We start from the raw sequence: 14,090 nt of genomic DNA, 5'->3' as shown, positions 1-14,090 counted from the left end.
AAGGGGACACCGATCATCCCCAAGGTAAATATGCTGAAGTCATAAATGCTGTAATTATACTGGTCATATAATTGGCTGCTTACAATACAGATAAGTCGTGCGTAAAGATGCCAGGATATTAAAGACTTTGACTCGTGTTTATTAACTTAAATTTTGTATTTTTGAATAGACAAGCAAGGAGAGGGCACGGATTGCTCCGTCGGCCCCGGCGTCTCCTCCGTCGGCCCCGGCGTCTCCTCCGTCGGCCCCGGCGTCTCCAGCCCCGGCGTCTCCTCCGTCGGCCCCGGCGTCTCCAGCGTAACCGCTGACTCCGGTTTCTCCACTGGCTCCGCTGCACGCGGCGCCTCGAATTCATCTGCTGACCACCCGACCGGCCGTGTCCTCACCCGAGCTGTGCTGGAGTCACAGGCAGAAATCGTCAGAGCCATCGGTGGCATTAATGATTGCCTTGATCGGCTTATTAATGTACTCAGTGACATAAGCGCGTCAATAAATACACTTGTGTCAAAGTAAATTCTGTCCTTGCCTCTTTACATGCTTGAAATCACATTCTGCCGGGCCCGTATGGCTCCTCGGGGTGGGTTGCAGTTGACGGGTCCGGCATCCGGTTCCTCCAGTGGGGGGTTGTGCTGCTCTGGCAGTGGTATGCCATGGCGGTGTGCCACATTGTGGAGGACGCCACAGGCCATCACAATGTGGCACACCTTCTCAGGTCTGTACAGTAGCATCCCCCCCGACCTGTCCAGGCATCGCCACCGTCCCTTCAGCAGGCCGATTGCCCTCTCCACAATTATTCTAGTCCGGGAATGGAGGTCATTATACCTCCTCTCTTGGTCGGTGTTGGGGTTTGTAAGAGGGGTCATCAGCCACATTCTTAGGGGGTAGCCACGGTCCCCTGGGGTCAGATGAAGGCAGAATACAATACACAACGTAAAAACCACACAATGAATGAATGCAGAAGTAAATACTGAACACGTCAGAGAAACATGATATTTGGATGTGCACAAGCCCCAGATGTGCATTACGCTGGTTTATACATACGGGACAATTACACAAATAAAGCATTTACTCACCCAGAAGCCACCCATCGCGCACAGTGCCAGCCTCCAGCCTGTTCCCAACCATGCTGTTGGTCAGAATGAATGAATTGTGCGTTGAACCAGGCCACCTTGCCACGATGTTAAGAAGCTGCATTTGCGCATCACATATGACTTGGACATTGATAGAATGAAAGTGTTTCCTGTTGACGTAAACAAATTCATCCTGTGATGGCGCTTTTATGGCAATATGTGTGCAGTCAACAGCTCCGATTACATTAGGGAAACCGGCTGTTGCTGCAAATTGCGCTTTAATGTTGGCCTGTTCAACAGCATTGTATGGGAATTTGATGTACCTGGATGACATTCGGATGATTCCGTCCCACACAGCTGGCATGGCTCGGCTCAGGGTGGACTGGCACACTCCTGACCGATCGGCCAGCTCCCGCTGGAAGGCCCCTGTTGCCAGGAACCCCAGCGTGGTCAGCACCTGTGTGGGCACGGACAACCCCTGGCTCCTGGCTGTGTGGCACTCTAGGGCCGGCCGCAGCTCTGCGCACAGCTCCAGTAATACTGGCCTGGGGAAACGAAATCGGCTCATGAGCCAATCATCATAATTTGCGAGTAAGTCCTCAGGTTCCCTAAATATACGTTCCCTTCGGATTTGACCATTTGCGATGTCCTCTAACAACGCTAACGCAGCCATTTTTAAAACAATTTTCTTCATCCATTGCGCATGCTTTTATAGCCACCCATATAATTGCAAGGTGTGTTAATTGTTCATTAGTGTGTCTCTGATGTGCAAATCACTCTGATGAGTGATTGTTTTCACCTTTTTTCCCAGTTTCCCAGCGTCACCTCTCATTGTCGCCAAAGGAACAATAGCTGTAGAAACGTGCGTACGACAGCTCTGGAGCTGGCGTGGGGACCGCACATTTTTACGGTAATTTCACGTTTTGTACATCTGAACGTGAGCGTGGAAAAGGACGTACGCCACGTTTGTGTAGTACATGAGGCCCCTGGGCTTTTATTTCCTTCACTTCATACGTTTCGACCAATCCTGTTGCTGGAGGCAGAGTTATTTGCAGACAAACTAGACCACCCCATGAACATTTTAAAATGTAAATACACAGACATTTCTGTATAATTAAGGTGTATGACAGCTCCCTCTGCTGGACAACAGTCTCACACCAAACTACATTTTCCGTTTGAACCAACGTAGCTCTAGTCTATGGCGACACATTAGTGCCATAATTCACTAATGTGATAAAAGATGCATTCGGGCGTATTATATTATTCCACACGCGTAGATATTAACTGTGAGCGCGCAAATGATCTCTGCGCGCGCAAAACAGCCTCTCGCGCGCGCAAATTACCTCAGCGCGCGCAAAACCTCTCGCGAAAGATGTTTTTACGCTCTCGCTCGAATTTAATTTTGGCACTATGGGGGAGGGAACCAAGGCAGGGCGGGCTTTCCTATGATTGGCCGTTTCTGAAGCGCGATATTTGATTGACAGCCCTCCTCACATTCAATTCTGAATTGTACAGTAAATGGCTGAAACAGTATTTGTAACTCCAGATTCTATGAGCATAGGCGCAGCCTTTTAAGTGTCGGCCTCATTGTCCTTTAAATAGCTGAAGAAAAGCTGATTATTGGGAGCAGAACGTCCGCCGGCGCCCGACTATATCTGCGAAATGCGGACGTCGTTGAGGCACGCCGCACGCGGACGTAATTGAGGCCCACGCTGTTGGTGGTCGGGGATTACAAATTTTTCAGTGCTACGTCTCACGCCTAGGGATAACCCAATAGCGATAGCCTTAAAAGGCTGCGCCTATACTCATAGAATCTAGAGTTACAATAAGTAACTATCGTTTCAGCCATTTACTGTACAATTCAGAATTGAATGAGAGGAGGGCTGAGGAGGGCTGTCAATCAAATATCGCGCTTCAGAAACGGCCAATCATAGGAAAGCCCGCCCTGCCTTGGTTCCCTCCCACATAGTGCCAAAATTAAATTCGAGCGAGAGCGTAAAAACATCTTTCGCGAGAGGTTTTGCGCGCGCTGAGGTAATTTGCGCGAGCGAGAGGCTGTTTTGCGCGCGCTGAGGTAATTTGCGCGCGCAAGAGATCATTTGCGCGCTCGCAGTTAATATCTACGCGTGTGGAATAATATAATACGCCCGAATGCATCTTTTATCACATTAGTGAATTATGGCACTAATGTGTCGCCATACTAGTCTAGTACATTGATGTGAAACGGGTTGGTGGATTGAACGTGTTGTAGCAGAGAATGGCCTGCGGGGCAGTATAAACATTGTTAAATACATGAATAGGCTTCAATTTAGTAGTAATATCAGAGCCCGTCTACGAATTAGACATTCTCTGGTAATATGGAGGTTTCATATTTTTACAAAATGGATTATGTGAACATTGCAGAATAACAATCATGTATATTAAATGTATTGCAGGAGTTTAGCTTGACGTTAACCAAGTTAAAGGACAATTAAATGAACCGCAACAAACATGTAGAAGTCAATGTGGGATTTTAATATATAAACAAAAAAACTTGACAGAAGTTTAAAACAATTTGTAAAGGAAAGCAGAGGAAAACTATTTTCCAAAATGTCACCACCATTCCGAAAGCAAGTGAAGGTTTGTGTAAAAGCAGTCCTCCCTGACCAGCTCTGTCCCTGACTCTAAACCCTGACTCTCAACCCTAACGCTAAACCCTCTGAGGGCAGGAAGACGCGCCTTCAGTGTAAAGGTTTGAACCACAGAGAAGGAAGAAAAGAGGAAGCAGTAGAGAGTAGTGAAGCAGTGAGGTTAGTGACAGACGTGAGGAAAAGGCGTGTGGAAGCACACGGTTACATGTGGGGTCAAGAAGATCACTCCCACTGGAGGTCATTGATCCATCAGCCTCAGACTTCTGAGCTCAGCAGGTCTTCTGGAGGACGAGGCTCGGATGAACTGAGGAGACAGGACCAGCAGGATGTCAGGATCAGGGCGGGTTTAGCTCAGGTGTGTCTACCCCCGACCAAACAGGATCAGGTGAGGTTCAGCTCAGGTGTGTCTGCCCGGACCAAACAAGGACATGGATTAGGTTTAATATTCAAAAGATGCAACATTATCTGAACCAAAGATAAGTCATTAAGGAGCAGGCAGGCTTTAGGGCGCCTTGCTCAAGAACGCATCACTGTATTCTGAGGACTTGAACCCGGCAGCATTGGTTTGAAAGTTGAACCCCCAACCCCTACCTAGTCCACTATGTCCAGATAATGCACATTTATGAGGAATCCTTGATGGTAGAGTCCTGGTGGTCCTCAGGATTTGCCTTCCAGATGTATGGCTTCTCCATCAGTCGTCCAGATTCCTGGTCTGGTTACAAACGTAATTTGTCTCTAATGTAAGGTAGCAAACACAGGAGTAGTTGGGCTCTAATGTAAGGTAACAAACAAAGAAGTAGTTGGGCTCTAATATCAGGTAACAAACACAGTAGTAGTTTGTCTCTAATATCAGGTAACAAACACAGTAGTAGTTTGTCTCTAATATCAGGTAACAAACACAGGAGTAGTTGGACTCTAATGCAAGGTAACAAACACAGTAGTAGTTTGTCTCTAATGTAAGGTCACAAACACAGGAGTAGTTGGGCTCTAATGGCGCGTAACAAAGTAGCAGCTGTAGTTTGTCTGGTAAACAACCACAATAGTATGCCGCAACTTGTACTGGACAAACTAATCCTGCGTTACAACAAGTCCACTCTGTTTATTTTAGGCAAACTTACGAGGATCCTGGTTGGTGGAGTGAAGTCGTCCGCCAGAGTCTTGGCTCCTCCATCAGCTCTCCTCAGCCAGAGTCCTGTTCTGGAACAAACAGCGCGGATCTGGCCCTAAAGTCTGGTAACAAACATGTAGTTTGTCTTATTTTTAAGCCCTTTATTTCCAGTTTGTTTGGTTAATACAAACTTACAATCCTTGTTGGTAGAGTGATGGTCATCCTCCAGATTCAGGACTCCCCTACCAGCTCGCCTCCGCTCCAGAAACACGTTCTAGTAAGAAAACACAGCGGTAGTTGGTTAACGCATGTCAAATTAACAGCTGTATTTTGCCCTTTAAGTCAACCATGCAACTAAATACAAACTTACGAGGAATCCTTGTTGGTCGATTCCTAGTCGTCCTCCAGGTTCTCAGCTCCTCCAGCAGCTCTCCTCAGACAGAGTCCTGGTCTGGAACAAACAGCGGAAGTCTTGCTTCAACATGTGGTAAAACAGATGTAGTCGTCTGATATATATGGTACAAACGCCGGTAGTGTGGCAGTGAAGTGGCAGTGAGTGTGATGATCACTTCAGAGTCAAGCTCCATCTACCCCACGACAGACGTCATTCACCAGGCAGGCCCTCCACCAGCCCAGGGCCTTCAGCACGGCTCCTCCATCTGCTTCTTCATCCTGGTCTGGTTTCAAACACAGTTGGTCTCAGAAGTAAATCACCTGGGGACGCAACACACCCCACCTCCTGCATCTGAGGTTCACTTGTAAAATGGAAGACAAATTTAAACACTTAAAAACACTTAAACGTCTGCAGATTGTAGCGTTCAGTAATTCATCCACTACGGTCGTAGCAGCACTAGTAACATTAATGGCTCATATGACTCTTGCATAACCCCCGTATAAATTAATTCACAGCTTGGCACAGATTTAAAGTCATAAGATGATCAAAACCAGACCTAAACCACCGTGGATTTTAGTGTTTCAGATGAGCTTGGTGATGGTTACCCTCTGGTCCGGTGCTGCAGGTCCCTGGTCTCCAGCCTCAGTCTCCGGTCCACCCTGGCACCACAAGCCTCCGGTCCCCAGCCTCTCAGCCTCGCCTTTCAGCTACAGCAGAAGGTTTATATCAGCATTTACCCAACAAAAAAAACGTATTTGACTCATCCAAAACAGAGTTTCACAATTAATTGAACTATTATTTTATAACTCAAGGCCAGAAAAGACTTGAGAATTGAGAAGACTCTACTAACACAGAGCACTGACCTGTTCTGTAGGACTTCTGACAGGAGGTGGCGGTCTGGCTCTGGGTGAGGAGGTGGACGTCTTGCTCTGGGTGAGGAGGCAGACACCTTGGGACAAACTACATGCTACCTTTTTAACCTTGTACAGTTCTACAGTATCTTCTAATAATAATAATAAATGAAATTTATATAGCGCTTAATATGGTACTCTAAGACGCTTATATTCTACTGTAACATGTGGGAATGACGGCCATTATTTTAGCTTTGATATTATCCAGTTGGTAACTCTGCACCAAAGTCGTTGTTTAACGTCATTCCATTGGGTAGGGTTTAACTTCTGTGGCAATTAATGACAGCAGATATTTAGAACGTACAAAAGCTGAAGTAACAAAGAACACTAAGCAGTATCGATATTAAATCAAATATACTCAGCCATATTCAGGTGCTGGGTTCCGTTGAAGAAATGTCAAATTATCTTCCACCTCAAAATGATTTTCAGCCTTCCCTGATGTCAAAAATGGGCCCGCAAGTAGAACGCTGTTTTGTACGCGGTGAGAGTCCCGCAACTTCATTGTGGTTAAAAGAACGGCGCAACCATCGGAAATTATCAATATATTGTACAACGTACTTCTCAGTATGTATTTAATATCAAACTTTAGTTGTTTAAGATAGGGGCAACAATTCCCAATGGAAACCGACTGAAAAATAGTTTCCGTTGGCAACGGCTCGAGGTTACGCAAATACAATCCAGAACGTTCCGCCAGATTCCCTCAGGGGACTCCCTTCAAACTAACTGCCAGGTGGTATCTTATGGTTGTCAAGACTACAACGTTCTATGCTAACCATTGGGACTAAATCAAGTTACCTCACTCAGAACCTTCCACGGTGGGAAGCACAAACCGTCCGACTGGAATCCGAACATTCCAGCCGGAACCAATCAAAGAAAAAACAGAACCAGCGCCTCACCTTGAGCTGAATGGAGGAAGATCCTGAAGTCCAGCGATGGTCTTCATTAAAAAACAGCCAACAGACTTACCTTGAAGAGATCTGTTTGTCGCTGTTGGTCATTACTACTATTCAGTGTACCTTTACATTATTATGCACCCAGTGTGTACAAGTTATATCACTCAAAACCATACGAAGAACCAAACTACCATGTACGTCCCACAACAACTTTAAACCTAAAATCCGGGAATCATTCAATACAAAACCGTGTCTACATTTTACAATTATATAGATTATTCAGGGTACAAACCATACAGAGCAAATCTAAACGTTGAGCTCACAGAGAGCCGACCATAGCCCTGCAACGTCACCCTGACCGCCTCATCACCAACAGCAAATAATGCCAGCCAGCAAACACATGTACAGCTCCAGTGAGAAGTGGGCATCTGAGTGAAAGGACTGCCCATAATAAAAAGAGCCCTATCCAATCATCTTCATGGTATAAAGATTTACAGACTTGACATTCCATTGTGTTCTAACCACCTTAGTCTGCTCCCTCGTTACTTATAAAACTCTACATCTCCATCACTAGAGTGTTGCATCCTACTCATGCGGGTGTGGTCTGAGTGAGCAGAGATGCATGCTGGGATACAGTGCTGTCTGAAGTCATCAGTTCCATAGACACGCCCCTCAGGAGAAACCAAGTGTTTGAGAATCTGTCGTGACATCAGTTACATGAGCTGGAATATCCTTCAAGATAGCGCTAGGATTCTCAGAGGAGAAAGGCCAAGAGGAAGATTTGTGGGTTCTTCCTCGCAGCCAGTGGAGCACAACAACGGTCTTCATCAGAGTACCATGGAACACTTTGAAACATTCTCCTCTTTACACCTTGAAGCCCCAGTGAAGGTTTCCTTACCTCCTCAGCTGAAGAGCACAACTTCAGCTCGAAGAGCGCACTAGCTGGAGTTCCCGGATTGGTTCTGATTTAAGGGAACCGATCGTTCAGCTAGTCCTGTCCGAAACAATTAAAGTTCAGCCTGAGAAGACGTGCAACTGAGAGCAAGACAAGATCCACAGGGCTCTCCATCAATCCAGCCAGGTAATAAGAGCCGTCTCATTACAGTCATCTTGAATATCCATTTAGGTCCCTTTCCAATGTCAGACTCTTGTGGAATTCCTTTGGGTGTCCATCCTCCATTGATCCTGATTGGTGTAGTCCTTGTTTGAAGTCACTGATCTGAACACGCCGCTTGCATCCTCTTACACTTGAGTTGGATACTCTCCTTCCTGCCCAGTGTGTTGGATCTTGCTCCGGAGTGTCGCTCAGGGTTCTTCATGTCTACTGGAGGCCCTTAAGTAAACGTTTGGCCGTCCATCAGGTACGATTTAGTTGACCATTCCAATATCCCAAGCCAATCACACAGAACCCCGTATGAACATTATCACTGTCAAAGCAAGCCGGACACACACATAGAACCCAGGACAGGCACGTAGAACCCCATGCCAGGTGTGAGTGGGAGACACACACACACACACAGTAGAACCCTAGTGATGATGAAAAATCTTCCATCTCATGTCAAACCCAAACACACAGACCAATGAGCCATTAAAGGCCAAACAATCATGCAGGGTAAAAACCTTGATTCAACATCTCTGAAGCCATGTCTTTGTAGTCCAGTGGTTTCCTGAATGAGGGGCCTTCACAGACACAAACGGTGCAGCTTTAGTCAGCCTGAGGACAGTAAGGAGGTCATCTGTTCAGAAGACCACCCAGTGGAGGGGGGTGGCTCTTGAGGAGCAGGATCCATATGGGGATGGCCCCAAATAAGACCTTCTTGGAAATGAAACTGTTCCTGAGGAGTCACGATGCCTAGAGGGGACTGTTGAATGTGTTCCATGGTTCTCTGTGTCAGACTGAAGTTGTGTTATAGTCGTTGAGATGAGGAGCCCCCTCATCTCCCCCTGGTGTTTCTCCTTCTGAATCCCTGTCTCCATCTTTAAGAACATTCCAGTCCATGTAACTGACGACACGACATTTTCTCAAACACACGGTTTCCCCTGAGGGGGCGTGTCTACAGACCTGTAGACTCGAGACAGCTCTGTACCCCAGTATGCACCTCTGCTCACTCAGACCACTGCCTCATCAGTAAAGCAACACTCATGTGATGAAGATGCAGAGCTCAGGAGAGTAGAATGAAAGAAGACTGAAGATATCAGAACCCAACGCATTACTCCAGTTTACAACAATAACTTGGAGCCTGTAACCATTTTAACAAATCATTAAAACCAACATAAACCAAACACCTAAGTAACCCATGAACCAATAAAACATCCTCAGTACTCAGATCAACCTTCAGGTAACAGGTTAACTCACCAGGAAGCCAAAATACATCAATGTGCCCAAGAGTAATGAGAAATTAATGACTTACAGTTTGCAGTTATGCTTCATGGTTAAGTTGGGATACTCACAGAACTGCAGTTAAATATCCATGATAGACCTTTGAAGGAAGGAACACTTTACTCATGGCCCAATTTTCAAATGAGAGTTAAACCACCACAATCCCCGATTTCCTTCACACATTATCAGTGATTTATATTCAACATACAAGTCACGTCAGTTGTGCTTTGCCACACAATTCTACTCACATCAGGTTCAGATGAGATGCTCCTCTTTACTTCAAAAAGTCTTTAACCTGTGAAACTGGAAGAGATGTTCAATAAGTCACAACAGACAAAACAGCACACAAACAAATGTATTGTCCGGTTCCCTTTTAAGTGAAACACACCAGATGCAACCAATTAACTAATTAAGAAAACCACCTGGCAGGCGAGCTGCGGCAGGTGAGCTAATTAGTAAAAGTCAATGCAGGTTCGACACCCTGTGGTCTTCTTGGTAACAGTGAGAGGCTATTTCAGCTCTGTGTTTGATCTTAAATGACCTCCCTCATTTTAATTAAAGGGATGAGTCTGATCTGACTGATTTAGATTCAAACTTCAAAACGAAAAAAGTCTTCATTCAATTCACCTTACTGTGTGCGCGAGTGAGTGTGTGTGTGTTTGTGTTAAACTGGAGTCATCGCCTACCACCACACACGTTAACACACACACACACACACACACACACACACACACCATACAGACACACACAATACACCATATCGATTCACACCATATGCACGCACACAACATATAGATACAAACCATATGCACACACAAACGACAAATACAAACCATATATATATATACACGCACACACCATAGGTATACACCATATAGATACGCACACACCATAGTTACACACCATATAGATACACACCATAAAGATAAACACACCAAATAGACACACACCAAAGATTAACTTAATATAGATACAAACTAGATACCCCCCCCCCCACACACACACACACACACACACACACACACACACACACACACACACACACACACACACACACACACACACACACACACACACACACACACACACACACACACACACACACCTAAAGCTTTATTTGTCACACAGGTTGCCATATTAGAAAATTGTCTCTTAATTAAGGCAGTCTGTTCTCTAATTGTGTTTGCTTTGCAAAGCAAACAATTTCTGTTCACTCTTTCTTCATTTGTCACGTGAAGTCGTTCCCCATTTTGCTCTACTTTTCCATCATTGCCAGTAGGCCTACGTTTTATTTTTTATTATATCACTATTAATTTAAACAAAAATAAATAAATATAAAGAGAAAAGTCGACCCTCTCTACTTCAATCCTGTTATTTGTTAGTTTTAATCCGACTGTAAATTACTTTGAAAGGATTAACCTCAGTTTTGTGATTTAGACCTCACTTGACCTCCCTCCCAGAGGTCCACGGTGCAATGTTTTTTTTCACCACTGGGATGCTGACGGCGTTACCCGACTACATTTTTTTCCTTTGGCGGCCCTCAGTCAAATTTTGGGTTCCTAACTTGGCCCTCAGGTGTCAACATTTTGAGAACCCCAGTTGTAGACCAACTTCGGAAAACTGTAGTTCCACCATAGAAACGCTAGAGGTCAGCAATACTCCCCGTCGCGCAATGACGTCGGTTAGGAAAAGTGGAGTCGAATTCATTTTAAACAGCGCTGTCTTTTCCTATGTTTGAAAGGAAGCACATTGTCATCTCTCTTTGACCCGATGACGTTTTCCGCAAAGGTTAAGTAAAGGATAGGAGATTTGACTATTCGTAGAGGAATAGGGACACAGCTAAGGAGTCTCACCGTGTCCGCCATATTGTCGTCACGTGACAGCACTTGGACGTTGGATGTCCATGTCCTACAGGCTGCAGCGAGACGTTACTCGATCAGTCTCTGAAGATAACGTTGCATTCTGAAAACTTAGGAATCGAAACACATTGTTTCGTATAATTTATTTGACACGGTTTACACTGAGAGACAATTCAGGATACTAGTTTCCATCCGCTTTTGAGGAAACAGTGACACCAATGACAAATGTAAATTAGAAAATCTAGCCTGCTTTTTTGTGTACAATAGAATGCATTTGCATTGTTCTGGTGTTGGCTGATATATAGGTTTATTAAATATATGATGTACTTGATTGTATGAGGCATTACTTTTTGTGCTTTCAAATGTTGTTTTTCCCAAGTGAACAAAATGCACATGTAAAGAAGACAATATTTGTATAATTAAATTCAGACTTAAAAAATATTTTCTTAAGTGTACTTCAAAAATTAAAACAATACAATTAATAATAATACCAATTGTTTGAAAACATTGCTCAGAGTATTAATAGTTATCTGGCCATCTCTGTTGCATTTTTTTTTTTTTTAAATGGGTGATTCAATATAAGGGCGGGGTCAACCACATAACCTTGCCCCAATAGTGTATCGAGGCGCAAACAAGACCATAATCTGTAGCATTAGACATGAACAAGATGGTCTCCAATCACCTTTAATCTATGCCTCTACCTGTACAGGCTGCAGACCTTTCCAAAAGTTGAATCTGATGGTAGGTATACCGTCAAAACCACCCCTAAAACAGTCCTTCCTAAGTGGTTGCAGCTAATTTGTGAAAGAAAACCCCCAGCAATGAACAATGTCTAGAACCCTGTAACATAATCCATCTCAAATCCATCTGAAACCAAAACGGTCCTTAAATTTAATTCTGAAGCAGAAGAACATAACAAGGGGTGAGTGAGGGCACGCGGTCAGCGGGCCTCTGTCCTGTTGTAGTCTAGCAGTCCAGAGCTCAAGCACACTTGGCGGTTGGCAGACAGAAGGGCATTGGGGAGGTAGGCACCAGGATGTCTGTGAAGATGGGCCGGTAGCCGGCAGGAAGGGGCGGGGCACTCTGCTCCAGCACATCAAGCACCGCGCCCCTCACGTCCCGGGAAACATCCCCTCGGATGTCCAGCAGCACACACACATGCTCCTCACTGGGGAGGGACAGGAGGACAGACGGTTGGTTTGGCTTTTAGCATATAAAAATATGCTATGGTATGGCATCATAAAGTCAAAGAGTTTCTATTTTGTAGTTTTTCCAAGCCAGCTGCGATTCTCTGCCAGTTTAGGTAACCTTATTTTGCCTTTATCTTATGTGCTGTTGCCAATCTCAAGTATACTGTATAAATATGTAATGACCTCTACCCCAACTCCTGTTAAGGCTTCAACCTTGCAAATATTTCCGTCTCGTACTTTGCATGCATTTTCTATGATACTTTACAAATGAAGTGTATTTCATATTTTTGTTATGGAGGAAAGACAATATACTGAGAGGAGGTATGGGGAGAATCAGCAGGTCTGACCTGATGTCCGGGTACTTGATCACGACCCCGGACACCTCCAGACTCAGCATGCAGGGGTCCTTCAGCCGGATGAAGTCGGCCAGGACCGGCAGCAGGGCCAGCGGGTTCACCTCCGGCCCCGACCCCTCACCTTCCTGGGGACGCCACGGAAAAGCACCACAACCACGTTGGTGGCATGCTCGTACAGACCTACGCCCACAGACGGATGGCTGGGAGGAGAAATACCTCCGTACTGAATCTGTTTCAAACTAGATCCCAAAACATTTAACCCTTTAAAAGTGCAGAATTAATCTTCCAGACCATTTGTGGTGTACCTAAACAATCGGATGTACAAAACAATAGGATGTTTTTATAAATTAAAGAGTTTAAATTGTTGTGCCAAGTATTGTCCCCGTCGTGGTTGGACGTCCGGCCCACGGCCGTGCACACTTGATGTTTGGTATAAAGATATAGTGAGGAGGAGGAGCCAGAATGAGAGTGCCCCCCCACCAGGCCGGTGAAGAGTTCTCTGAGCTGCAGGTCGTCCTGGGCGATGCGCTGGGCCAGCTGCAGCCTCTCCCCAGCGCTGCGGCACACCGTCCTCTTGTGCATGAGGGCCCGCACATACTCCACCACCAGCATCCACTGAGCCTCCTCCTGCAGCCGCTGTGGGGGGGGTACAGGTACACCCACACCACATCTTAGATTAGCCTGGCGTGTGTACTTACGTATGTATGCATTTATATTTTCTAAATGTACTTTTTGCATTTTAAATTATACAGGAAATGTATAACCAGGTCAGGTGTACAAAATGTCATTTTAACTTCAAGATCCCCTCCAGTGCTCACACCAGATGAAATACACCTTTTTGTATGTTGTTCTTTTAAAATATTGTCTTATATACTACCCCTGTGATGCCCCTGTTATACAACAGCACCACAACAACCGCTTCGGTCGGTCGGTGTAGACGGCGGCCTCCCCTGACCTGCTGGCAGGGCGGGCGCACGCGGACGTACAGCTCCAGGTGCCTCTCCAGGACCCGGCACACCATGGGGGTGGAAGGGTTCCCCTGGGCCAGCCAGGGGCGGCTCAGCAGGCCCTGCAGGACGGGCTGCAGCTCCAGCAGCAGCTGGTCCATGGCCAGGCGACAGGCCCGCCTCACGGCGCGGTCCAGGGCCGCCATGGGGTTGGGCGGGGTGCGGGAGTACAGGCAGGCGGTGGGGGACGACTGCTGCCGCTGCAGGCCCTCTGTGGACGCCCTGTAGCCAGGGGGGGGGGGGGCATGCAAACATTACATTACTAAAGAGTGAAGCACTATGGATGAAACTG

At 45.9% G+C, this 14,090-nt stretch overlaps 2 protein-coding genes and 1 long non-coding RNA gene across 7 annotated transcripts in view; all 3 read right to left on the bottom strand.

Annotated features, from left to right (window-relative positions):
- Nucleotides 1-137: 137 nt before the first annotated feature.
- Nucleotides 138-1,853, bottom strand: LOC130389184 (putative nuclease HARBI1). Its single transcript, XM_056598860.1, has 3 exons — nucleotides 1,074-1,853; nucleotides 527-895; nucleotides 138-396 (listed from the first exon to the last, which is right to left on the bottom strand). The coding sequence occupies exons 1-2, from the start codon at nucleotides 1,762-1,764 to the stop codon at nucleotides 531-533; spliced, it is 1,056 nt and encodes a 351-aa protein (XP_056454835.1). The 5' UTR covers nucleotides 1,765-1,853; the 3' UTR covers nucleotides 138-396; nucleotides 527-530.
- A 1,694-nt stretch (nucleotides 1,854-3,547) lies between these two features.
- Nucleotides 3,548-9,723, bottom strand: LOC130389193 (uncharacterized). Of its 5 annotated transcripts, none has more exons than XR_008896505.1 (9): nucleotides 9,635-9,723; nucleotides 6,066-9,486; nucleotides 5,808-5,909; nucleotides 5,400-5,485; nucleotides 5,179-5,259; nucleotides 5,004-5,082; nucleotides 4,819-4,930; nucleotides 4,292-4,435; nucleotides 3,548-4,107 (listed from the first exon to the last, which is right to left on the bottom strand). It is a non-coding gene; the product is annotated as an uncharacterized LOC130389193 (long non-coding RNA). The 5 variants fall into 5 exon arrangements; XR_008896503.1 differs by having other exon boundaries at nucleotides 3,549-4,107; nucleotides 4,292-4,412; nucleotides 5,378-5,485; XR_008896504.1 differs by having other exon boundaries at nucleotides 3,549-4,107; nucleotides 4,292-4,412; nucleotides 5,000-5,082.
- Nucleotides 9,724-11,381: 1,658 nt separating this feature from the next.
- LOC130389180 (exocyst complex component 3-like protein) overlaps nucleotides 11,382-14,090 on the bottom strand; it is a 10,408-nt gene continuing 7,699 nt past the window's right edge. The window contains exons 12-15 of the mRNA XM_056598855.1: nucleotides 13,747-14,020; nucleotides 13,272-13,427; nucleotides 12,783-12,916; nucleotides 11,382-12,413 (exon numbers count right to left, since the gene is read on the bottom strand). Coding sequence (XP_056454830.1) covers nucleotides 12,227-12,413; nucleotides 12,783-12,916; nucleotides 13,272-13,427; nucleotides 13,747-14,020 — 751 coding nt within the window. The 3' untranslated portion in view covers nucleotides 11,382-12,226. The remainder of the gene's footprint in view (nucleotides 12,414-12,782; nucleotides 12,917-13,271; nucleotides 13,428-13,746; nucleotides 14,021-14,090) is intronic.

Source organism: Gadus chalcogrammus, chromosome 9, assembly GCF_026213295.1.
Source record: "Gadus chalcogrammus isolate NIFS_2021 chromosome 9, NIFS_Gcha_1.0, whole genome shotgun sequence".
Taxonomy (NCBI): Eukaryota; Metazoa; Chordata; class Actinopteri; order Gadiformes; family Gadidae; genus Gadus; species Gadus chalcogrammus.
Note: the sequence above shows the minus strand (reverse complement) of the source record. Positions and strands in the feature narration are given on the sequence as shown.

Coding starts and splice junctions, on each gene's coding strand:
- LOC130389184 (XM_056598860.1), bottom strand. CDS start 1,764: ATGAAGAAAATTGTTTTAAAAATGGCTGCGTTAGCGTTGTTAGAGGAC. Junction 896..1,073: donor GCGCGATGGGTGGCTTCTGG/GTGAGTAAATGC, acceptor ATCTGACCCCAG/GGGACCGTGGCTACCCCCTA.